Below are 26,384 nucleotides of genomic sequence, written 5' to 3'. Positions count from 1 at the left end.
TGTTATAACTCTTTTAGTTATTAGTGGTGTCATTATTGCTCTAGGTCCTCTGTCTGTTTTATGCTGAATATATTAGTACTTTGCTTTTGAATTACCAGGCTTTATTTAGTGCAGAGTACGTTTTTTGGAAAGACATTGAGAAATGCTGGCATTAAGCTTTATTCTTTTGTTTTTCATTCCAAATGGACAGCCTGGAAAAAAAAATAATTAGATGGAATAATGTCCTCAAAATGAGAATGAGGATGTTTTTGAATTAATTAAATGGTCAGAATGCTGCACCATTTCTGATCTCAGACTGCTGCCAGGGAAGCGTAAACCTAAAGAACCTAAACCTAGCCCATAGATGCAAGCCTCTCTCAGACTCTTAATTCCTCTCACTCCTCTAAAGAAATTAGTTAAGAGTCTCCTCATGTATTAGCATGTTTATAGGATGAGCTAGGAAAGCTTAAGGAGTAGCTGGACTGGCTTTGCAGACTTCTGGGCCTTGGAACTTCTCTTGGGGACTTCAAGCTGTCTCTCTCAGGGCCAAGCTTCAGGAATGAAGCGCCCCTCAGCCTCACCTTTCCCCCACTTCCAGGCCTTTAAATAACACCCTCTCAACCAAGTTTTTGTTACACAGCTAAAGCTTCGGGGAAGCCTTCCCTGATCCCTCAGACCAGGTTAGACTCCCTGTTATACACAGCATCCTTACCTGCTTCACAGACATCTCGCAATCATAAATAATGTTTTTGTAACTATTTGTTCCACGTCTGCCTTCCCCACTGTATGGTAGTCACGGCAAGCAGGGACCTTGCCTGGCTCACTCTGTCATTCCCAGTGTCTAACACAGCCCCTCACTCTTACTTAGGAGGTAAAAAACTGTGTACATATTTGCTGACTACTGAGGAATGAATGTAGTGAAGATGTATGTATACCCAGACATAAATGCAAATCACACATGTGTTAGGGAGTCTGCAATATGAAGTCCAGTCATGTCCAGCCAAGGAATTACTTCTGATTTCCTTAATACCTGAATACCTCCATCTAGACAACCAAGTCTAGCCTTTTCTCAGTTCTTAGTCATTCATTCTGCTTATTTTTAGAGCTGTCTTTTTATCATTCTAGTTCTGACTACCCCTATTCTAAGGCTAGGCTAAACTCTATCCTGGATTCATGAGCTTTTGGCCTGTAGCGTCTGAACGACTGGAGGCCTTTTCTGTCTTTATTTTTTCCTGGAAGTCTTCTAGTTTCTTCCTAGCTTCTTGCCTTCCCTGTCATCTTCATGTTTTCAAAATAAGCTGTTTTCCAGCTGTTCTCTCCAGTTTCCTTATCTACCCAATATCACATCACTTTTTACATGTACACCCAGAAGGTATCAGTAATCATAGAAGCTGTCCCACATCCAGGCACATTATGGGGTGCAGTACTCCACAGTGACTGTCTGATAGCCCAGATAACTTTGTCAGTCTTCTTACCATTCAGAAATATCAAGTTATGTTTTAAAAAATCTGTTTTTTTTATAAATATAAACTGATATTCTATGCCGTAGAAATCCATGCAGAATCCGTAAATCCCTGAAGAATATTGATGTCAGCATATTTTTTATTCCTTAATTTAGTCAAAATCTTTAGAGGATTAATCAACTCCATTATAACTGAAAACACATCGATATATCCTCTGAGAAAACTACTTTCACTTTTCAGGAATTAATATTTCTCTACAATTTCATGCTCTGATATTCCAAAAATTTATGCTTTGTCTTTACAATATTTAACATATTTCTCCCAGTGTATTTTTCTTCCAAACATATTCTTACTCTGGCAGAATGTTTTCACTGTAGTTGTCTTATTTGCTGCCCTCTATTGTCTACTGCATATACAAACAATTTTCTGTGTAAAAAACATGCCCGAGTTTCTGTGTGGTGGGCATTTTTACTTCTATTTGCAATCTCCAAGTCTTAACTAAATAACTGTCCTCTGTTTTCATGTACTTTAAGATTCCCTACTAAAGTTCTTCAAGTTTCTAGAGACGCACAGGCATTTTGTTCCCTTGTGCCTTTATTGTTTGAATTGCTTATAAGTTAGGAATAGAAACAAGCAGAAAAAAGGCGAATGTACCCAAGGCCTCTGGTGGCTAACTGCCCACTTGCCTGCCATCTGTTCCCATTTTCAGAGACTAGTACCATCACTGCTAATGGGAGGGTCAAGACAAATGAAGGCAAAGGTAGAAACTCATAAAATAGGTCCCCTCAACTTGTACAAAGCAAGGTCATGGTAGCTCCGAAGACACATCCAAACTCCCTGAGGCATCAAATTGCTGGACTGAGGGCTGTGAGGATCACGGTCTCAGGGAACATCTAGCTCAATTGGTATAACATAGTTCAAAAAGAAAATGTTCTACATTCTACTTTGGTGAGCAGCATCTGGGGTCTTAAAAGCCTGTGAGCAACCATCTAGGGTACTCCACAGGTCTCACCCCTTCGGGAGCAAGGAAGAATGAAGAAAACTAAAGACACAAGGGGAAGATTAGTCCAAAGGACTAGTGGACCGCATCCACCACAGCCTCCACCAGACTGAGTCCAGTACAAATAGATGGTGCCTGGCTACCACCACTAACTGCTCTGACAGGGATCACAATAGAGGGTCCCAGACAGAGCTGGAGAAAAATATAGAACAAAATTCTAACTCAAAAAGAAAGACCAGACTTGCTGGCCTGACAGACTGGAGAAACCCTGAGAGCATGGCCCCTGGACACCCTTTCAGCTCAGTAATGAGGTCGTTCCTGAGGTTCACCCCTCAGCCAAAGATTGAACAGGCCCATGGAACAAAACAAAACTAAAGGGGCACGCCAGCCCAGGGGTAGGGACTGGAAGGCAGGAGGGAACAGGACAGCTGGTAATAGAGAACCCAGGGTTGAGAGGGGAGAGTGTTGACACGTCATGGTGTTGTTAACCAATGTCATACAACAATGTGTGTATTGACTGTTCGATGAGAAAGTAGTTTGTTCTGTAAACCTTCATCTAAAGTTCAATAAAAAAAAGTAAAAAAAACAAAAATGACTGGATAGCACTTAACAACAACAAAAAATAGGTCCCCTCAAATCACTTGAATTTTAATTAGAATACAGGACCCATGACTCCTGTCGATAGGAATTTTATCTTTGGTGGGATCTTTGTTTACAGCTCTCATACCTAGCATCCAGAGGAACAGAGAACACTGGTCTAGTGGGCCTTAGCTCTCCTGCCATTCAAATCCCCAGATCCTCGCCCACTTTGTACTCTAGTGTTTAACCTTTCCCGGTAGAAGAAGATCAATACAAATTCTTCATTGTTAAGAATCAATGGCTGTCCTGTGGCATCATTGCCATCTAGTCTTGCTGAGAAGTCCAGTAAATCTCTCCAGCTGCTTCTAAAGCTTGGTTTGTCGTCTTCAGTAGCTTTCATTTTTAATGCAGATCACTTTGGTTTCTGTTCCCCTGGGGGCTTGCAGATAAATCTTGGCAGACATGTTCAGGGTCTACAAATGAGATGCTGGAAAAGGGCCAGCCCACCCAGAATTTAGTTGTAATGGATGAGACACCCCCTTGGTTCCACTTAAAGACTGGACCATTCGTCTCAGTATTTATTGGTGATTAGATCATATAAAAAAAAAAAAAAAAAAATTTTTTTTTTTTTTTTAGATCATATAGTACCTGGGTGGGAAGTACCCGGGATGAAGTTCCTATGTAACAGAGGAGGCCAAACTGTCAGGCTGCAATGCAGCAGCATGCTGGCTGACTCAGCCTCTTTTGTAAATAAGCAGAAGTCTGAGACTTATTCTGTTCCTTCAAATGCATAATGACGAGAAACACCGGGTAGTTCAGATACTATGGATCAAGAAAGCCTGGCAGGAAACCTCTCTGAGCTGCTTATTTACAAACCAAGTGAAAAATTCCGTGCCTGATTTTCTTTTATTAATAAATAAATAAATATATTATTGAAGAGTATTCTACTAAGGGTGATCTGTAAATATTTGATGGGAGTTAATGATCTTCTCCCACAGTCCTTTGCTCAAGCTCAACGTTTGACTGTATCTCACCCCAACCCCCGTGAACCTCAGGCTTCCTAGAGGCAATATCAGAACCCTGGTTTCCCTTTGCAGTAAACATGTGGGCTCCTTGGGGAACACAGAGTCCTTTTAATTTTGATTTCTCCTCTCTTTGATCAGTGGACTATGCCAATTACTACCAGGGCCTATGGGATTGCCGTGGTGACCAACCAGATGAACTGTCCTTCCAGCGAGGTGACCTCATCCGAATTCTGAGCAAGGTAAGGACGTAGAGTGTGGGGCTTGGATCAAAAGTTGATTTTTTCACTCTTGATGATATAGTCACCATAATCAAGCCTATTCCAACTCATATATTTCTCTTGTATGTATTACATGGTCCCTCAAACATAAATTCCTGTTTATTTATAATTGTTAGTGGAAAATTTGATTGAAAATTCAGATTCAGGAATCAATTTTCAAATTTAAAAATGCGATAGACATAATAATAAACCAAAAAAACCAAATTCATTGCCATTGAGTCAGTTCCAACTCATAGCAACCCTGTAGGACAGAGTAGAACTGTCCCATAAGGTTTCCAAGGCTGTAATCTTTCTCCCACAGAGTGGCTGGTGGGTTCAAACTGCCAACCTTCCAGTTAGCAGCTGAGTACTTAACCACTGCGCCACCAGGCCTTCTTAGACAAAATACTAAAACTATGCAAATAAAAAATTTGATCTTTTTTCAGAGTCTTTTGGTGCTTAAAGATCATCACTATACTCATAATTTATTACCATACGATACTATTGAAGAAAATTCTGGCTAGATGAGCCACCTTCATATTTCATTTATAGATAAACAAGCTCGTAATGTAATTAGGAAGGAGCCCTAGTGGCACAGTGGTTAAATGGTCAGCTGTTAACCGAAAAGGTCAGCAGTTTGAACCCACCAGCCGCTCTGCGGGAGAAAGATGTCGCAGTCTGCTTCAGTAAAGAATACAGCCTTGGAAACTCAATGAGGCAGTTCTACTCTGTCCTGTAGGGTCAGTATGAGGAATTGACTTGAGGGCAGTGGGTTTTAATGTAATTATGTATGAGGGGAGGGATCAGGGCTAGTTATCGCAATGGGTTTGAGCAGCCGCTGATAAGGCCAATTTAGTGAGTCCAGTCCCACATGGGCCAGCTAACTTTATTCTGTTCCTCAGTCACAGTTAACCCCTAACCTCAGCTAATCATTTCGCAAGTACTATTGCTGATCATAAAGAACTGGGTTAACAACAAAAAACAACAAAAAAGAATGCATCATTGCATATGTCACTGATGTAAAGAAGATTCAGGAACCGTGGGCTACTGTTTGATAGATCAGTGGCATCATCTTCGTAAAGAAACCCCGCACAAGTCTGTGTAAGCGAGCAAAGGTAATAGGTTCTAGCCCTGAAAGAAGCTATTAAAAAATTCTCTTTATGTGACCAATCAATACCTACAAACATGGTTTTGGAATAGGCACGATTTGTGCTTTAATTACTATGTGGATTGGTGGAAAAGAGTTCCGTAAAGCAAAACTGAAAACCCACTTGCTATTAACCCACTGTTTACCATTCATCTTTATTCTGTGAATGTTAGTGCCTTGACCAAGTGTTTGTCTTGGTTTGAAATACACCCTTAAGCTCCCTAGGGAAATAGGCCACGGCTCATCCAAGGTGCCTTTCAGTGGTTCCAAGGAGTCCCTTTTAAACAAGGTCTGAATTCAGACCCAGCCCTTAGAAAGTAAGCAGGAACCCTGCAGGTCCTGCTGAGTGAAATCACAACCTTCTAGTGATTTCTTCCAGATTCCTAACTCAACGCCACCCTAGTACCATTTCAGAGCAGTTCCAATCCACCAAAAAAAAATTGGAAGCAAAGAAGGGAGTGGACATTGGCCTGATTGGTATTTCAAATGCCCGAAAGCAAGGTTTGCTGTGTAATAGAATTTGTGTACATTACCACGCTGGCATTACAGGGGTAATCGAGTTATCCATTCAGGTGTGACCAGGCCTCTGTTTGCCCAGAGCCTGCAGGTGAACAAATTAACTGTTTACATTGTCTGGAGGTGCCTGCAGCAGGAGGGGGGCCAGAACGGAGCCAGACTGTCTGCTGGCCTTCTCTCTCTGTCATGATTATTTTGTTTGTTTTGCATGTCTTTTGCCTTTGTAAATGGCTTCTCACTGGGGTTCCCTCTCCTCCAGTTAGAAGAGGCTGTGCTGTGACCTGCCTTGCAGTACAGAGCTGTCTGCAGTTACTACTGCCACTGTATTTTTAAGAGATCCCCCTCAAAAAAAATGGGGAACCTCCCTCACCTGTTTTTTTTAAATCAGCCCCACTTTCCCTCCTCCACTGCCAAAAGCTCATGATTCAGAGTTTAACTCAGTGAGAATACCTTGCTGCCCTGGCTCCACTGGCTTCTTCATTCTTCTGGACGGTCCTTAGTCCGTTTTCATCTCCTGTATTGTCTAAGCAGTGTCTTCTCCCAAAAGCTATGCCTGCTGCCGCCCTTCTCCAGGTTACTAATCCCTGCAGCTCAACTGAAGTTTCCCTCATAAAGTTTCATTCCAGTTAACGTTGGCTTGGGGAGCATTTGAGATTGGTTTTACCTTTGTTATATTACCTAACTCAGTAAGAGTCCTTGGGCAGGAACGAACCTTAAAAGGCCACCCAATCCATTCCCTTGCCTCTAAGAAGCACAAATGAACCATTTCAGACAGATAGTAAAGGAGATTCCACTATCATTCCCAGCCTTCCCTCTATTCAGAAATAAAGTCACTCCTACTCTCTGGAATTTTTCCTCAACAAAACCAAAACACTCACTCATTGCCCTTGCCATCGAGTTGGTTCTGACTCATAGCGACCCTTATAGGGCAGAGTAGAACTGCCATCATAGAGTTTCCAAGGAGCATCTGGTGGATTCAAAACGCTGACCTTTTGGTTAGCAGCCATAGCTCTTAACCACTTCCTAAATTCTTTCCATTTTAGCCCTTTCTTTTTTTGTTGGAGTCAGTTATACACAGCCTCTGCAGCCTGCCTTTCATGCCCGGAACAGACCTGAACCAAGTTGAGTTTAGTCCTAGAAAACTGCATTTTACTTTTTTCTCTGTCCAGTAGAACCTTGGTCAGGCAAGAAAGGCCTGCTGTTTAGGAACCTGGGAAAGTCCATTTTCCTGAGAAACAGAAGACAAAATGTAACTGTGTGCAGCTCAGCTTACCTGGACCTGTTGCCTCACCTATAAAATGAGGGGGTTATATTAGGTGGCCTCTAAGGTTCATCCTGCCTCACATATTCCAGTTCTAACCATGGTGAGCCTGATCCTGCAACACTGCCAAGGAAATTCCACACGCAGAGTTCAGCTCAATTACTTATTCAGATTAAAAAAAAAAAAATCCAGCCACCAACTTTTTTGTTTTTCATCCTCATAAATGCATCTGGCTTTCCCCTATCTCTTTGTCTGATAAAAGAAATATTCTGAAGAGGGAGGGCTGGAGGAAAGGAAGCACCCCCTGGATGGGGAGGTGGGGTGAGAGAAGCAGAGGAGGGGAAGGGATAACAGCTTTATTCTTGGGCTCCCGCTGCATCCTGCTGTTTCTTCATAGTTCCGCAAGTATAACCCAAGATTGAATCCTAGGGCCCAACTCAGGAGTCTTTTAGTCTTGTTGTCTTTGGGCAAGAATGATCCCAGAAAGAGAACTGTTGATCTTTTTTCAAAAAATTCTTCAGAGAGTGACTGGCTGGACAGGAAAGACGCGCCCCATAGATAACAAAAGGCTCCTCACCTGCTCTTAGGGAAGCAAATAGGTGCCGTTAGCAGATGGTTATTTATGTGGCCCTGAGCAAAGCTGCTTAATCTTGCTAACTCTCAATTTCCTCGTCTGTACAAACCGGGATAATTTCTATTCATAGGTTGTTGTGATGCTTGTGTTAGAGAATTTGGGCATCTAAGAAATGTTAACTATGATGATATTCCCCTCCCTCCCACTAACAATAAAGTAAACCTTTTGGAACAGTGTTGACACATATTAGTTCAATAAATTATTGGCGAATTGAGAGAGAAAAAAGATGGTTTATATTGCCAAGGGCTCTTCATAGAATTGCTCGAAAGCACAAAAGGTTCTCACTTGGATATGGAAGTAGAGAGGCCCGCTAGAAATCCACCATGCCTTCTCGGGCCTGTGAGATTTCATCACTGATACCCAATACATTGTTCAAACTTCTTATACAGAAAAAAACCAAGCCCAGTGCTGTCGAGTCAATTCTGACTCATAGCGACCCTATAGGACAGAGTAGAACTGCCCCATAGAGTTTCCAAGGAGCACCTGGTGGATTCAAACTGCCGACCCTTTGGTTAGCAGCTGTAGCACTTAACCACTAGGCCACCAGGGTTTCCTTCTTGTACAGAGAAAGACCAAAGTCATGTACTCAAGCTCTGAGACAGTAACCAATGGCAGTCAGCAGAAGAACTCCCACCGACGTCCCCAGCACATCCCTACATCCCAGGCCCCATGCAGCTTCATGCCCACTTAATTCACTGAGTTTCAATTTGGGTCTTAATATATATTAAAGGGAAATTTTAGTAACAAAGCAGATCTGTGCATTCAGCGGATGTTCCTTTTGGGCCCAAATATTTCTGAACAGCTTTTTCTGGTACAGGGACTAAGCTTCCCTTCCTCCTTGGTGCATGGATGCAGCTCAGGCCACGGCGGGGTGTTTAGCGCTCTTCAGTGGCTCCAGATTGTGGCGCTTGTGCAGGTCTCCTCATACGTAACCAATGGCTCCTGAGAGCCTGCCTCTCATAAATTACTTCACATGATGCCTGCGACCACCGCAGAATTCAAGTTTGAATAGAACAGGAAAAAGGTGTTTGAAAAGGCCTGTTCACTCAGCTGCATTTTAATTTCCTTTTCAATCTTGTCCCAATTAATTTCACAGAATTAATCTCACAGAAGCAAACTCGGCAGCATCGAGGCTGTGGTTTTAGTGTGGCGGTCGCTCTGCCTGAACATGAAATAGGAGCTAATATAAAAATCCATCTGCTGTGTTTGAAATACACGCCGGCTGCTGCTCAGTCCTATCTGACATTCCAAATATCAACAGCGAGGGAAAGTGATTTGGGGGTTAGTGGCCATCAGTACTTGGCAGGGATCCAACAACAGGTATACTCCAAAAATCCATTCACCCTGGCCACCAGGCATGGCAGGGCAGATGCTGAATCACCCTCCATGTGATAGCGTTGTACCCTGGCTTAGTTCCTTTTCTCTGAGGATCTCCAAGCCCCTTTGTGGACCAACATTTCTATAGGCATTTGTTGTAATGGCAGAAAGGGAGATGAGGAACCTCTATTTGGGTAAAACAAGTCACTAAGTCCCAGCTTTTAGAGTCATGACCCTGTCTTCCTGGCTGCAAGGTCTCTCACTAGGGAACATTGCCTACATTCTTTCTAAATAATAAAGGCGCTTGTTCTACTATGCAAGATAACTCTTAAATAAACGCCCATTAAAAAAATAAGCCTCCAGTTCCCGAAGTAATTTATGGTGGTAACATGAGCTGTCCAGCAGGTAAGAGTGAATTACAGAGAAAGAAAGAGAAACTCTTTCTCAATTGGCTAGAATGGAGACGAGGTCCCTGAATGAGGTCTTCTACTTAAAGTAAACTGAGGCAGTAGGATACATCTCTTGGGCTTGTGTTGTGTGCCTCATGAGTTACCCTTAGACACCTCTAAGGCCAGATCCAGCTACTTATTTCCATGGAAATCAGCCCTGGAGCAACAAGTTGGGCAGCCCCAGTTTCCAGAATGAGTACCCCCATAAAGTTTATACTTACGTGGTGGCTTAGCTGGAGTTGGGAGAGCATGGCCCAAACATGCCAGGCTTTGAGTTGCCTTCGCTGCTGGTGCACTAGACATGTAAAACAGGGAGCTTTATAGCCCAGGTCAAGTTGAACATATGATGCTGTCAGATGCCCGTGGCCTTCTATGGACAAGGATGGGCCAACTTTGTCATGAAAGGTGACCTTTAGCTTCCAGCACTGAGTTGGAGCTACTTAAATCCAGACTGGATGCTGGCTCCAAACCAGGGCTTTGAACAGGTTTATTTCAGTTTGAACCTCTGCTGAGGATTTGCATTTCCAAAAAGTTCCCAGGTGAGGATGCTAATGCTGCTGGTTAGGGCCCAATTCAGAGAACCACTAGTAAAGCAGTGGTTCTCAAAATTTATTACACTTAAGAATCACCTGGGGATCTTGTTAAAATGTAGATTCTGATTCAGTATATCTGGGGTGGAAATGCTTATTCCCAGCAGGGGTTCCAACCAGAACTAACCAGTTCAAAGCCCAGCTCCAAACCCAGCTTCTGGTTATCTGAATACAACAGGCCTGTTCCCCACACACCTGAACTGTGCTAACATAACACAGTGGCTGTTATAATGGGATTTTAAAAACCCAGTATTCTCCACCTGCTCCCTCAAAGGGCTGCTTAAAGAATGTAGACCTTTCCCCTCCCTTGACCCCAACCTGTCCAAAAAAGATTTGTATGTTATAAAAATTATCTGAATGCAGCAATACTTCCTCTTTTAAGTGTGCTCAGTTGAATGTGACAACAACCCTCATAAAAACAGATAAGTTAATTCCTTCAATTGCTTTAAACGAAGGATTTTTTTTTTTTTTTTAATTTCAGGGCTCTGAGGGAAAGGAGGTGTTTGGTGACATCTAGTGTCCATTTAGGACTTCCTCAGGCACCATGCCCTCTGCTTGGCTGAGTGGGGGATGGGCGAGAGGATGTATCAGAGATAATTTGGGGTAGTAAGTGGGGAGAATACAGACCTGGGGCACAGGCTGCCTGAACAGTGTGATGAAACTGATCAATGCCTGTCAAAAAGCTATTATTCACCTCTGACCCAGTCAAAGGGGGGTGAAGGGGATACCACTGGAAAATATCTTTCCTTATTTATGATGTACGAAAGAGAAGCAGAAGCTGTCCCCACTACCCCATTTCATGTTAACAAGCAGGTCAGCACTGTGCTGTGATGACGAAGATGATGATGATGATGGTGTTTTCTCTCATTAAAAACCCCTATGGGAGGCTATAGAGTTAGGAGGATTTGGGGTCAGCTGGAAGGCAACGGTCATACACCGGTCAAATTCAGTAGTGGCCATTCCTTTCCCCCAGACAGGAACCAATCGTCTAGAACAAACCCTGGCAGCCTCATTCCTTCCAGGTAATTTTTATAAATGAGGGGACACCCATTCCAAGAGAGGACAAAAGGGAGAGTGTGTATGCTGTGTGTATATGTGTGTGCATATGCATGCATGTAAACCTGCTGACAAGAGGCCCAGTTGCACATCAGCCTTACCCTCCAAGCCTTAGTCATTTATTATAAAACTCACTTTCAAAACAGAGAACAAAACTGGCATTTTCTCTTTAATTTTCTTACTCCTAAACTGTTGTCCTGGACAGGACCTTTGGCTTTACACACACACACACACACACACACACACACACACCACTCCGGATGGAAAGTCCCAGGCCAGAGAATTAACTACGACACCCAGACAGAAGTATTTACCTAGAACCACAAAAGCAATGTTCAGAATCACCCAATGCTTTATAAACTCCAGTATAAAAAATTCCAGCCATTTATTTTGCAGTGAATTTATAACAAATGCTGTTAAAGCCTTCGTCTTTTGACAGAGGTAATAATAAATTCACTGTTAAAGATGGTAGTTTAATTCCTTATACCTCCAATACTGCCCAGAATAAACCATATTCATCACTGAGTAATTTTTTACCACATAAATCTTTAAAACTAACCGGTGAAGGCTGTTGAGACGGAAATATTGTGAATTTATTAGATATGCCCATGTAGCATTGGATTCAGAGGTTTCCATTCGAATATATTATGGGGAAAATTTGTGTCTTTAACTGTGACGTTCCCTCCATTTCCCACTGCCAGTATTTTAACCAGCAGCTCCTCCAGAGTCAACTGCACATTTATTAGACAGATTTAGTAATAAACTCCTCACTAATCTGCCAAAGAGGCCTGATGACATTTTGGTGAGGTGCCCTATTTAAGAGGAGTCACAGAAGCTTTGTTTCCGTGTAATTATTTTCTCAAAAGGAATCTAGCCTTCTCAACCTTTGTCTGCAGCGTTTCTTGGTGGTGTATGGATTCAGCTGTATGACCCAACTAGCAAAATACTGAAGCAAATTATAACCTCAGTGCAGACCTCCGGGGCAGTAACTTCTGTGCGGCTTATAGGACTAGTTAAGGGATGTGTGCGGTAATTGTTTAGAAGACAGAAACACTAGAATTAGCAGATATTGCCAGATGTGTGGTGTTTAAAGCTAACAGAAAGATTGTATTGATTCTCAAACTAGAAATACTAGACAGACTTGCTATTTAAAAACTTTTATTTTGACCTAGGACACATTCAAGATACAATTAAACCCTAGATTTGACCAAAACTCCTTTTACTCTACCATACAAATTTTGAGTGAAAATCTGTGCCTGATAGATGTGAACATTCTGAACCTTTCTCGTGATTCGCTGGTGAAGTGACATTTAAACTAACCAATTGGTTATATCAAATTATAATGCTCTCTCCAGTTTCATTAAGGAAACATTAATGTTGCTGGAATGAAAAAAAATTATTTTTTCTTTGAGATGCAGAAATGCACGTCATGTTTTTAGCAAAGAGACTCGGCAGTTTCTCTGTTCCCCGCAATATTCTGTATTTGGAAAGAGTTCCAAATGCTGAAAACTTCCAGCGAGCATCATGAACTTGAAGTTGTTTTTTGTTTTTGTTTTTGTTTTTAATTAAATTAAATAGGTTTCTAACTGTTAAACAAAGGAGAAAAATCTCCTGGCAGTGCAAGACTGCAGCCCATCAGAATAATAGTTAAAAGACAGAACCCGGCTAGAAAGATAAGCATAATACCAGCAGTTAATATTCAGCATTTCACATTATAGTCAAGAGGATGTGTTTTTCTTTGTGATGTGGCTCATAAGCTAAGAGTGTTGGGAGCCAGACTCTGAGCTCTGTCTTCCTTTTGTGCATAAGGATTAAGAAGAAAAAAAACAGCGGCAACCACCCTGCTCCATCTGTAAATGAACAAACGTCTTGATTTTATAGTGATTTGCTTTGTAAAACTGAGGAATGAAACAAAAATTACTGGATGCCTAAGTAACACTTTAATTCTGAATTCATTTACGCTGTAGCTACGTAGTTGTCACAAACCATAATGCAGTATTTAATTAAAATAACAGAAGTGCATCTAGATATGTCCTGGGATAGCTATACCAAATTACAGTCTATGCCATCCGTATTTTATTTATGAAATGGTAGATTCTAAGGTGCAGCTAAGCTGATACAAAAGCATAAGCATTTTAGACCTGCATTTTTATAAATGCTACTCTCCCCCCCCCGCCACCCCCCAGCCGCACGTCTTTAAATTGTTCCTGTTCTGCAGGAGGGGTTTTGGTGGGACTGTTTTGATATTGACAAAGATCTCTCTCTCCTAACTGTTGACCTCCTAAGTCTCTGGCTGTGAAATCCCCAGTCTGTTGTCATGGAAAGGCTCGTGAGATTTCATAGGAGCCCCAGCAAACAGGAGTCCCGTCTCAGGCAGAACTTGGACGTGGATTCCAGGAGGGTAGAAAAAAGCAAACCTTTTGAGGCTGTGTGCCTGTTCCCACACAGTCTTCCCTGGCACCTTTTTTCCCACCTATAAATACCCGTTATAGTTTACACGCTTGCTTGCTCTACTTTGTGGCTGTTCACAGGCAGACCTACTGCTCCTTCTCATAAACGCATAGCATCTATCTTGCACGCACCCACCATCTATCTCCTCGTTCACATCGGCTGTCCCATCCACCTCCTTGTCTGCAGAATTATGTTCAGAAAGGTCCCGATTTATAGGAAATAAATAATGAAAATGGAACGGACTAGGAAAGATAATCGAAACATTCAAATTGTTATTTTTCACTCTACTTTCCACAAACAGAGCATCTATAAACACCTAGAAAAGGTGTTGACTGATTCCTGAAAAGCAGTGCCTCATAGAACACTCTGACAGAGCAGGTCTCTACGTTGTGTCTTTCCTGTTCCTTGTTCCCTGCTTTTTGATGCTCCAAGATCTCGCCATCTTTAAATGGCAAATGATGTCGTGTTATTATTTTAACTTGTTCTGCTTCTTTTTTATCCTGTCTATAATTACAAATTTTTGTCATCATTTACCTTTATTAAATAATCCTGAGAATCATAAAACAGAAACCATAATTGCAATCACCTTTTTAAAGGAAACAGCCCTTGCAGTTACTGTATAAAGATATGCTGATCATGGTAATCACTGGAACACAGCCCGATCCAGCAGCAAGGGTCTTTTGGAGAGAGGGTTTCTTATACACACTCGTAATTATTTCAGCCCCTTTCACAGGTCACGTAAAAAGTTAATTTCAATCGCTGCTAATTTCCGTCCAACAAGAGTGCAGTACTTTAAACCACCCAAAATAATTGGATTCAAAACAAATTTAGGAAATTGAGTGTGTTAGAAAGCAAATAAAAATATCCTTTTGGTGAGGAGGAGGGTGAAAGTAGTAAAAATGGCCTTTTTTTTTTTCTTATTCTTTCTTTCCCCTTCACAACTTTGCCGTTAAAGTTGCACCTACAGCTAGAAGTTTGTCCGTGAAAAATGGTCATTTTGTTTCTCTGCTCAAAGAATGTTATTAAAATGCTAATTTAAAAGAAAAAGGAGTTAAATATCTAGCGATGGTGCATTCTAATTGCAAGCATAATGAGCTCTCTAAATGTGCGTGCCCCTGACACACACAGAGCATAAACAGCGGTAAACAGATCATTAGTACCCGCGTTCATTTATTCTGGTGACCTTACCATGACCCCACCGAGGGTAGGGTGAAAAGCAGGTGGATCTGGCTGTGACACCCCCTAGAGGGATCCAGGAAATGAAGCTATAAGCGGTTGTCATGGAAACGCCTATGTGTGCAGATGATGTAACACACTGACAGGCTGTAGGGCTCCGCGACTGGGACGTTGCCTTTCCCTCGCTGGAACAATCCTGAAGATTAAATTATTCATTTCTTTAATTCACAAAGCAAAAGGAATCCTAATTTTCTTGGTGATGTGCAACTCTCTTCAATTTGTCTAGGGTCTGGAACGTGGTGACTTGTCATCCCCTCTTTTTCTGAAACCTACCCCAGCTTCCCACAGTCCAGCCACAAACCGCTGAATCTGGCCAAATCAACTGGGAAAAGGCCATGGAAATCTGACACCCAACATTCGTACTTAAAGAGAGAAAATACAAGGTTCTAAGTTAAAATTCATAATAAACAGTGTCCCTTTCTGAAAAGGACATGTAGCCTAGGGACTAAATGGTATACCTGTTCTGAGTAAAATGGCTTTGTTTAGAGCAGGACAGGGTCAGGGCTCAGCCTGGGAACTACCAAGCCGACACCCGATGCAGAGAGCATGAGACAGACAGGCATCAGCCCCGAATGAACACATCACCCCAGCAAGGTGCAGGAAAAAAGAGATAAGAGAAAAGAAGCATCTGCTCACCCCCTCCCATGTCCAGTTGAGAGAATCGAGATTAATAAAAATAATTCTTTGGAGAATGATTCCACTCTATCCTACCCTGTTTTGCACGAGACAACCTCAATAACCTTACGGCAACAGTAGAATAACTTTTCTTCTTTTTTTAAAGGAAGCAGAAAAGACGATCTCTGGAAATTATTTTAAAATAAAAAATATCCCGGCCTGCGCCTCCCCCACCCCCTCCCCGTTGCACTTTAGATGAACCTGTGATATTGTAGCAATGGCCCTTGAAGTGCAGTGGGGAGGTGATTTAGGAGAATATTAAAGGCAATGTGGAGATTCAAGGCGCCTCTCTCAGGGAGATCTGGAGAAATACGCAGCACAGATGGGCTGAGCAGATTAAACATTTCCGTCACATTGTTTCCAAATTGTGTTGTGGTGCCTGAGGCTGGTACTGCGGTCAGAGCAAAACAGAGCTGTGCAGAGCTGCGAGCTGCGCAGTTTATGGAATACATATTAATACGCCGGTCTCACATGGTATCACAATCCTATCAACTCCGAAATGGTGCTGTCTCTATTGTTCCTGAATTTTGCACTTGGCACCTTGTTTTCTCCCATTTGCAGAGTGTTTATCTTCCCTATTAGCCTTTCTCTCCTCTTTAGGTAAAGTTTAAGTTGCGTATTTCTTTCTCCTTTCTTTCCTTACAGCCCTGTTTCGCCTTCCCTCTTACTTTCACACCTTATGATTTTTCTGTCTCGTATACTTGCACATCTGCTCTGTGTTTTGCACGCATTTCAGTCACCAGCAGCAGCCAGTTTGTGCAAGGGCCCTGCACACTCCCTGGCCTTGACTTCATCCATGCACACCCTATTCAGGACGTAAGCCTCAGACTTAAGAGCGAACGTTTGCGGCCCTCACACTCAAATGCTTTCAGGCTCTTGTTTAGCTGACATATTCCTCTTATCCTCATAACATTCACCACTTACCTGGGGGTGTGCTTTGTACAGTTGTCGTCAGACACCCACAACTGCTTTCGCTGACCACCCAGCCTTTTCCTGACCCCTTTCTTAGACTCACATCCTTCCCTGAATCCAAGCCCATCAAACTCCAGGTTAGCAGTTTCCCTGAAATGCAACAATAAATAAAAATGATTTAATTGATGCAAATTTCACAATTCATTTTTATTATGGTTTATAGACCAAAACTCTGAATTTATGGGAAAAGAGAAAAATGATTGCCAAGAACTTAGGACAAGGTGTAAAACAACCTGGAGAGGCTGCCAAGCTATCCAAGTTTTCAGCCAAGCACTGAGCTCCAATCCTTTAACAGGTTCTAACATCACCAATCCACCACTCACCCAATTGACCATTTCCTCTCTCCCTTTGGAGAACCTCTGCATAAAATCATTTGTGCTAAAAACAACTGGTACCTGTTTGGTGAGCAATTCCTGTTCCCAGCCTTGTTTTTCTCAGCAATTGGAGGGGTGCTGAGTTGGAGCTCTCAATTTACTTAATAACTTATGATATCCTAAGAAAGCATTACATTTCCAAAGCTGGATTTTAGGGGTAGAGAATTTGTGGGCCAATCCAGAATAAAAAATAGAATGTTTTTGGCTGACCATGGAATAGTACAGTCTACTCTGCTCAGGAATTCAAATTACTAATAATAATGTATGATGCACAAACACTAATAAAAGAAATAAGCAATCTTAAAACCAATAATTCTGTGATTGATTAGCGTTTCCCATACATATATCAAGCATTTATTGATCTTCTGTGTTAGGAGCTGATTGATTGTTCTCTTGAAGAGAAATCCTCTTGTTTACAAGCATTGATGTAGTGAACTTTGATGGTTAAAAGAACAGAAGTATGAGATGTTTCCTGAGCATCTTGCTCCATGGAGGCTTATAAAAGCCCAATTCAGTATGAAAAGAGAACGTTTCCATTAGGAACATTCTCAGGAACCAACAGGGTCAAGCAGCTTGCTCCAAAAACTGTCATATGGATTTGAACAGAAGTTATAAGAAGATACCAAACTTTTAAGGCACAGTTAAAGAGGTGGTGTTTTGGAAGAGATAAGCAAGCTCAGTCAGCCTATCAAGAAAGGAACATACTCTGCAGCTGGAGTGTTGAAGCCTAGGAAAATCAGTGTGGAAGGATGGAGGACTCTTAAATTTTCTTTTACTGTATTTAAGGGGAAAAAAGGGCACAGAGACACTGGGCCCAAGAGCCGATCCAGGTGGAAAAAACCTCTGTATTTTCACTCTAGAGCACTAGTTTGTAAATGGCAGGGAGTCACAGAACCTTTCAAGAATCTGATGAACAGCCTTGACCTCACCTCACCCCGGGGACAGACACATGTACATGTGCACACAAATTTTACACCAAGTCCAAGGAATTCAAAGATCCCTTAAAGTCCACCCATAGAGAGGCCAGGGTTCACAGACTCCAGCTTAAGAATCTGTGCCCTAGAGGGTGATGAGTTCCTTTTGTTGGAACAGCCTAGGATTCACTGAGCCTAGAAATTGGATTTTCATCCCAAGACAGGATGGTCATTCCAGGTCATGTCTGTGCTACTCCAGGGGAGCCATGGAAGAGCCTAGACAAATAGGAACCAGCAGGGAAGAGAGAAATTAAAATGTAGCAATCATGGAGTAGGGGTATTTAATCTCTTTTAAGGCTTATCATAGGCGCCTGCTGGTCCCCCCCCCACCCCAATATCCCCTGACACCTACTGACAGGGTATTTGCAGCACCACACAGGGACTCAGAGCCTTGTGACAGGAGGAGCACTGAGGAGGTCCATGATAGTCTTGAAAGCATAAACAGCAATAGGGAGACCACTTGAGGCAGAGTCAAGCTGTGCGACATGCCCGTGGTTGGTGGCCATACTGCTTTTTGTTTATAGAATTTGCTGTTCTTTTTATGGCAGGTTTGGTAGGGTTTGTTTGGTTTTTTTTTTGTTTTTTTTTTTCTTGTTGATGGAGATTAGAGGCATAAATCCTTTTATGGCAGTGTGCAATCCCCCATAAACACTTTTGATTGTTGCTGATGGTGAGAGCTGCATCTATTTCAGGTTCACTGGAGGCTCTGTTCCTCCAGACCAATAGCTTCAACTAGAAAATGGAGGCCAAATAACCAGTCTTCACTTTAAAACTCCGTCATTTTGGGGGTTCAAGGAGGTGGGCAAGGTTGGTGTTGAGAGAAACAGATATTTAATCAAGCCTAGAAACATCCATGATGAGAACAAGCCACATGTTGTACTGCCTTCAAGTGAGAAGCTTTTAGAAAGGCCTTGCGGCAAGAAGCAAGCACTGATGTGAAGGGATTCAGTTTTTTTGTTGTCATTGTTTAATAGATCTTTATATTCTTATCTAGAGCATCTGTAATCAACAGCTTTGTATAACATCTTAGCTTTACCTGTCCATACACAGAGTACATAGAATTACCAAGTGGAGTGCATGTTATAAGTCTGTTGCCCTAACGTTGTCACTTGTAGGTGTATATACCAACCTTGATGGTAGATCCCCTTCCACACTGAGGACTTCAAGTCTCTTCGGAGCCTCTCAGCATGTTCCCAGTCTTTCCAAACATCTGGGCACAAAGAAGTCAGACTTCGTTGAAAACATTGATCTCAGGAATTTGGTTCTGTCTGCCATCCTAAAACTAAAATCCAAGAATCAGCAACTTAATAAAAATGCAGTAAATTAGCACCTCTAGACAAGAGCAGAGTTCATTCAGAGCTGGGGTCTGCCTGGCTGAGCCAGTCCTCTCTCCATTTTAATAGTTTAATAAAAATTAGCATAATTAACGAACATCTGTATGATCCAGAGTGGTGCAATTTGGCACTTGGAAACGAGGGCTTAAACATGATTGCTGTGAGTTTAATGTTGTTTTAATTCTTTTTGGCACTGTGCAGTGAAATAAACGTTTGGCGGTGATAGTTCTCGGCCGGATCTCATTTGCATTTTTCTCCCTTTGATTATGAGCAATTGTGGACTCCCCAGCAATTCATCAAAGTAGAAATTATTTTAAAATACCTAGTGGTGTTCAGACTGGGCTGGAGCAATGCATGGGGGGGGTGGTAGTGGGAAAGAAGGCTAGAAATTTTCCATTCAGGCTTTAAACATCTCAGCCCTGCAGCCCTTTTTGGGTATCCAGCCAAGGAATAAAGTCTGGAAAAGATAGTCTGATCATAGGACTTGTAGGTGCTTTGATTAAGCTCCCAGGCTCCCACAGCAGGATGCATATGGTCTCTGAGACTGTGCCATCCTCCTCACACTTCTGCCTGCTCTTTTGTTTTGAAGGGCAGAGAGTTGATTCCACTAATATCAGTTCTTACCACCGTGGCGAGGCTACTACATCTGCAATCGGCAGGGTCAATGCTCCCCTCAAGCAAGAGCAAACTGACTGGGAGCCCGGCCTTTGCAGGTGTCCTGCTGAGCTTCATCTGCTTCCTGTTTGCACCCTCTTCAAGTTGGCAGAAAGCACTTCCCAAGGCTTTGCCCCTACTCTTGGCATTAAGGCTCAAGGGAGGTGCTGTGAAGAGTAAGTCAAAGTCATGACCTTAAACAGTCCCCAGGGAAAAAATGCCCTATCTGGGCCCCTGCAGGTAGTAAAGATGACAGCATCTGGCAGGCAGAAGACCTCACTTCACACATGTTTAAGCAGGTTGACTTTGATCAAAAACTGTCAGACAACATTGTACCCACCCTCTGCCTGTGAAAATAGCAGAAAAGCTGAAGCTAGTTTTATGAGTAACAGTGGAAAAGGAAGGTAGAGTGTGCATTTCCCCTTCACAGCAAGGCCCTGTAGACATTCCAGCTAGGTGGTAAGCGGAAGACAACACTGTAAGAAAACTTAAGGCAGAAACTACCTTAACTTCTTAACTTCAGTATTAGAAAACAGACAACATAACTTGTACCAAGGGGAGCTTAAAAACATCCTGACAAGCTTCGGCTAATGAACTCTGGTAACTTCTATAATGCAGTGCAGAGTGGCAGAGAAAGCTGGCCTGGAAAGGGAGAAAGTGAGAAGGTAAGTGTAGGAGAGAGAAGGGGAGAGGTAGTGAACACATACGTTTGTGTAAGATTGATTTTAAAAAGACAGTTCCCAGGTTCTTTAAGGATCAACTCAGTAGTCTCACTTCTTATGGCATTTGAGACTCACTTCATGGTATTTAGGGAGCCATTTGAGAAGACTGTCTCCAAAGGCGGTTGCTCTCTTCCTGCCACAACCAGTTCAGTCACCAAGGGGATATCTTGTAACTAAATCTGCTCAAATGAGAGTACTAATCCCCACTGCTCCCTTCATTTCTTCATAAACGCATTTAAAATATGTATTTGGCCCCACTCTTTGCTGAGTACCTTGCTCAGTGCTGTGAATACAACACCAAACAAAACCAGCCAGGTCTCAGCCCTCACAGAACTTTCCGTCTAGTGATTGACTCTGAGATGAAGGCACACAGATACAAGGCAGCAGGACGAGCATGTTTCCAGGAAGCATAGGTTGTTGTGGACCACATAGCCGGGGCTCCCCACCCAGGTAGAGAGTGTAAAGGAGAGGTTCCAAAGAGCAAGGGACTCAGAAATTGAGATCTGAAGGCTGCTTAGGAGCGAGTCTCACACAGGGGAGCGGGGAAGAAAAGGCTAAACAGGCGACGGAAAAGTTCCAAGGTGAGAGAACCTGTGGGCCATGGGAGTAGCTGGGAGAAGTTCTGTTTTACTGAAGGTAGCGCTGAGGTTAGGGGGTGAGTGACAATGCGGGGCTATGGCTGGGGCCAGGTCACACATGGCTGTGTACACCAGTTTCAAGCAGAGAAACATTATCGATGTGCATTGTAGAAAGATTCTGGCTGCAGAATGGAGAATAGATTGGAGGGGAACAAAAAATAGAGACATAGAGACCAATTAGGAGGTTGTTTCTGTAGTCCTCATGGAGATGACGATGACATAACCCTAAGGCATTAGCAATGGGAATGGTAGGTAGATTCCAGTAATATCTTGGAGAAAGAATAGTAGGACTCAGGAATCGACTGGAAGAGGGAGGTGAAATCAGGAATAACTCCTGGGTTTCTGGCTTGGGTAACTGAATACATAGCGGTACCAGTCACTGAGGTAGTAAACACAGGAGTTGAAGATTACTTGGGAGTCAGAGTCGGGGTGGTTGCAGGATAATGGGTTAAATTTAGGACATACTGTGTCACACAGCTAATTGGTGGTACCATCAGAAATTCCCCACATGTACTTGGATAGGGTCCAACACTTAGATGAGAGATCTGGGCTGGAGCTATGATTGTGAGTTATTAACAGAGATGGTGGGTGAGCCACAGAGGCGCATAAGGTTGCTCAAGGAAAAGTACACCAAACCAGGAGAGAAGTGGGTCAGGACAGAACCCTAGAAAACAACCACATTGGAAAGAGGAATAGCAGAAGAGGAGCCTGCAAAGGAGAATGAGGAGAAGCAGCCAGAGAGGTAGGAGGCAAACCAAAGTAAATTATCGTAGAAACTAAGAAAATATCTTAAGAACAGTCAATGGTGCCAGTACTGCTGGGAGATCAAGTAAGTTAAGGTCTGAGAAGTTGAAATTGAGCAATAAGGAGACCGTGGAGAGAGAGCTTCGGCAGAGTGAAGGAAGCAGAAGCCCCAGCAGAGCGTCTGGAAGAGTGAAAGAAAGACATTGGAGCAATAAGTGTAGTAAGTTTGACTGCAATGTTAGAAATCGGCATGAACTAGTAGAAATGGGAAGCAGACATGCAATGGTTTGTTTTTTTTTTTTTTTAGGTTTTAGAAGTTTATCTTTTTTTCTTTTTAAATAACGTTTTATTGTGTTTTCAGTGAAGGTTTACATAACAATTTAGGTTCCCACTCAACAATTTCTACACAAATTATTCAGTGACATTGGTGACATTCTTCAAAATGCATGAACATTCTCATTACTTCCGTTCTGGTTGTTCCATTTTGAAGTAGAGATTATTTAGCTGTTGTTTTCAAAGATGAAAGGAACTTGAACGCATTTCAGTAGTCACACGAGGAGCATTTACACTGGAGGCAGAGGGTAGATTCCACAGAACCTCCTCTCTAAGAAACGGGGAGGGTTACAAGTACATGTTGTGAGCGACAGTCTTAAATCATCCCCCCCGCCACCGCCCATTAAAAGGAAAGACGTTTCCTGCTTTGGTGACTGGATGTTGTCAGATTTGATGGCTTCTCTTTTCTCTTTGAAGTTAGAGAAGAGGTCACCTGCTGAGAGGAAGGACAGAGGCAGAGTAGAAGGAGGGGAGATCACAATACATCACCTAATGCTAGAGACACTGAATTTTAGGCATTACCAGTTTTATGCGCTGTACAACTCAGCAGCCAGATGGGCAGAAAGCAGAGTCAGCTCCAGGGGACCCCAAATCCAGTTGAATTGGAATATGAGATATTTCCTGTTCTTAAAGTTTCATCCTAAATTTTACATCCTTCAAAAGAAAACATTTCCTGGTCCTTTCAGGAATAGTCCTACAATATTCAGTAACTGCTGTACTTTTGAGAAGCTCTTCTGATTCCAGGGAGCACCATCTTCAACCCTGTAGTATCACCTCTTCTTTTAAACCCTCTCCACCCCTTTCTTGTTTGCTCCTCCCTTATATCACTTACATTCTGCCTTTTATTTTCATTATTGACATACCTCTCAATCTCCCATCTCTTCCAAAGGAGGAATCCAATGTTTAGAGCACCTACTATGTATCAGGCACCTTTCACTGGTATCACTTATCTCCCCATAACGTAGGGAAGGGATGATATTATCCCTGCTCTTACAGATAAGGAAGTTAAAGCTAGGAGAACTTAAGGTCACACAGCTACTAAATGACCGAGCAGGGATTAGATCCCAGTCTGTCTGACTGCAGAGCTCATTACTCTATGCTTTAAGTTCCCTGGAAGTAAGCAGTGTTCATCATTACGTATCTCATGGGAAACTCAAACAGCACTTTGCAAAAAGATGCCTGGTAAATATTATTGATTTGAACTATGACCCAACCACCTCCTCTCCCCAGATATCTTTAGTGTTCTGGCATTTTAGGGTGCACCCAACTTTCTTTGAAGTGGCCATGAGACTCTGCTTGGTAAAAGAAATCCTCCTTAGGTTCAGCAATGACATCAAATGTTTACTCTGCATGTGTTAAGTTTACAGTACAGACAGGAAGATGACAAAATGAAAGCAGAGTTTGCTTTCCTCCTCTAGATGATTTTTTTTATTTAATAATTGCATCAGAGGTGTTAACAATTCATACCCTTAGTGCCAAACAAAGAAACCACCCACCAGAAGCTGCCATGTGACCACTATAAAAGATTAACAGAAGCATGACCAAATCCCAACTGAACCCATCCTCTTTAATTTTGCAGGAATATAACATGTATGGCTGGTGGGTAGGAGAACTGAACAGCCTCGTTGGGATTGTTCCAAAGGAGTATCTCACCACTGCCTTTGAATTGGAAGAAAGATGAAGCCCAGGTATCACAACCATTGTCAATGGAATGCTGCTAGTTAAGTGGAATTTGTTGGCCATGCCTTTGTTTCTCTATGGAAGATGAGAATTACCAGTGAAGTAGCTTTTTTTCACTTCCAAAAGTAATGCTGATGATTCACCACTGAAAGAAAATGAGTCTGGGACTGTTTTTCCTAAATTGGGAGACTGTGTTGGTTAGGATTAGGTTCAACCACAAGTGACAGAAAACTCAAAGTAAGTGACTAAATTAACATAGAAATTTATTTTTCTCTTCTGTAAAAGTCTGGAGGTGAGTAGTCCAAGATATCTAGGTACCTTCTCACTGTGTGTGGCCAGCATTCCCAAGGTCACCACATAGCCCAAGATAGATGGTTCAGCTCCAGCTATTATGTCTGTATCCTACCCAGCAGGAAAAATAAACTGAAAGAAGATGGGCACACCTTCCCCTTCCTTTAAGGGCACTTCACAAATGCACATATCAGTTTCACTTATAACCCACTGGCCAGAAATCACACACACAGATACACCAAGCTGCAAAGAAAACTTTATTCAAGGTAGCCATGAGTCTAGCTTAAAAGTAGGAGTAGGGGGTCATTATTATATAAAAGGGGGAAATAGATATTGGGGGATAACTAGGAATCTTTGTCACAGGATGGATCTGAGTTTCCGTATCCCAGCTCTCAAACCCAGGGCACCATTTCCCCATGTATTTCAATATGACTGGCCAAGATAGGAATCTAGTATGAGGCCATGGAACATACCAAATTAACTTTTAAGCAATAAAGAATATGACTCAAGCTTTATGCGCCATAAACAGTGTGGGAGTGCTTGGTTTGGGTGGGGTAACAATGGGAGTCACTTTTGTGCAGAGTGGGTTTTGTTCAGGATTAGGATGGTGATGAAGGGTACCCAAGGCTAGTTTGATGTCACTAGCTCCATCTTCTAGCCTGAAATGGGAGCAGCCTTTATTGCTGGGGTGAAGGATGACATCAGTGTGACAATGACACAAACTGTCCTTCCATACCAGGGCCCACTCTAGTGTGCAGTGGCAGCTGAGTGAATTCATTTAGGAAAATACATAAGGATACATCTTATTCTCCAATGCCTTTGTCCAACTATAAGGCACCAGCTCAGGCCTGTCACTCAAGGTTTGACTTTATGTGCCTTTTCCCAATGAGGACTGTTTCTTCACCATGAATGCAGAAGGGTTGGAATTTTTCTGTCAAATCTAAACAAATCCAATCTACTTCACTTTGTTGTTTATCTCCTTATTCTCTTTGACTCACCAATTCCATCTTTAAGAATTTATCCTACAGCTACACCTGTACACATGCAAAAGGATATGCACACAGGGTGATTTGTAATAGCAAATGCTTGGGGATGACCTGAATGTTCAATAGAGACCTAGTCAGATGGCTATAGCACATTCAGAGACTTGACTACTATGCAGCAGTAAAAAAGGAAGGGAGCTCTCTGCACTGAGAGGGACCATGTTCTGAGATATGCTGGTAAATTTAAAAAAAAAAAAAGCAAAGGATGCTAATTTGTTCCATTTGTGTAAAAATGGGATGGAGAACTATATATGCATATTTTATTTTATATGTATGAGATGTCTGTGGGAGGAGAGAGAAGAAAATGGTAACATTGGTTGCCTCTAAGGACAGAAAGGAACCCTGGTGGCAGAGCGGTTAAGAGCTGGGCTGCTAACCAAAAAGTCTGCAGTTTGAATCCACCAGCTGCTTGTCGGAAACCCTATAAGGCAGTTCTACTCTGTCCTATAGGATCTCTACAAGTCAGAATCGACTCGACAGCAACAGCTAGCAGCTAAGGACAGAAAAATGACATGACTCTGAGACAGGGTAGGAGGGAGACTCTCACTCTGTGCCCTTTTATACCTTCTATATTTTGAGCCATAAAAACATTTATTTTTCTCCTTTAGGACACATATTCTTCTCTCCATTCTGCCTTAATAAAGAAGCTGATCATCCAGAAGCCTTATGCCCCACCCTTGCTGCCCCCACCAATGCCATGGACTCTTCTATACCAAAGAGACCCAAGTCTCTGACACTAGAAGTGACTGTAAACCACCAATAAGACAAGTAGGAAGAGGAACATTCATCAAACCTGCTGCGAAATCAGCCTTGTCATAGCTCATCCTGAGCATGCCCACACATCCGCTTCTGCCTTACCCATGGGGTTGTCACAGAGAAGGTGAGAAAGGGAGAGAAACCTTTGGCGAAGGAAGCTGCTGGTTATTTTAACTGGTTTGAAAAGCAGAAATAAACTTCAGATTTGGTTCATTGCCATGTCTGGTGGTATTG

General features: G+C 42.4%; 1 protein-coding gene across 2 annotated transcripts in view; it reads left to right on the top strand.

Moving 5' to 3' along the window:
* SKAP1 (src kinase associated phosphoprotein 1) overlaps positions 1 to 26,384 on the top strand; it is a 297,177-nt gene extending 270,793 nt beyond the window's left edge. For both annotated transcript variants that reach the window (XM_010594359.3, XM_064271181.1), the window contains 3 exons: positions 4,185 to 4,285; positions 23,960 to 24,068; positions 26,003 to 26,384. In XM_010594359.3, coding sequence (XP_010592661.2) covers positions 4,185 to 4,285; positions 23,960 to 24,061 — 203 coding nt within the window. In that variant the 3' untranslated portion in view covers positions 24,062 to 24,068; positions 26,003 to 26,384. The remainder of the gene's footprint in view (positions 1 to 4,184; positions 4,286 to 23,959; positions 24,069 to 26,002) is intronic.

The sequence above is a fragment of the Loxodonta africana genome, chromosome 18, assembly GCF_030014295.1.
Source record: "Loxodonta africana isolate mLoxAfr1 chromosome 18, mLoxAfr1.hap2, whole genome shotgun sequence".
Taxonomy (NCBI): Eukaryota; Metazoa; Chordata; class Mammalia; order Proboscidea; family Elephantidae; genus Loxodonta; species Loxodonta africana.
The sequence above is the reverse complement of the archived record's forward strand: the minus strand, read 5'-3'. Positions and strand labels throughout refer to the sequence as shown.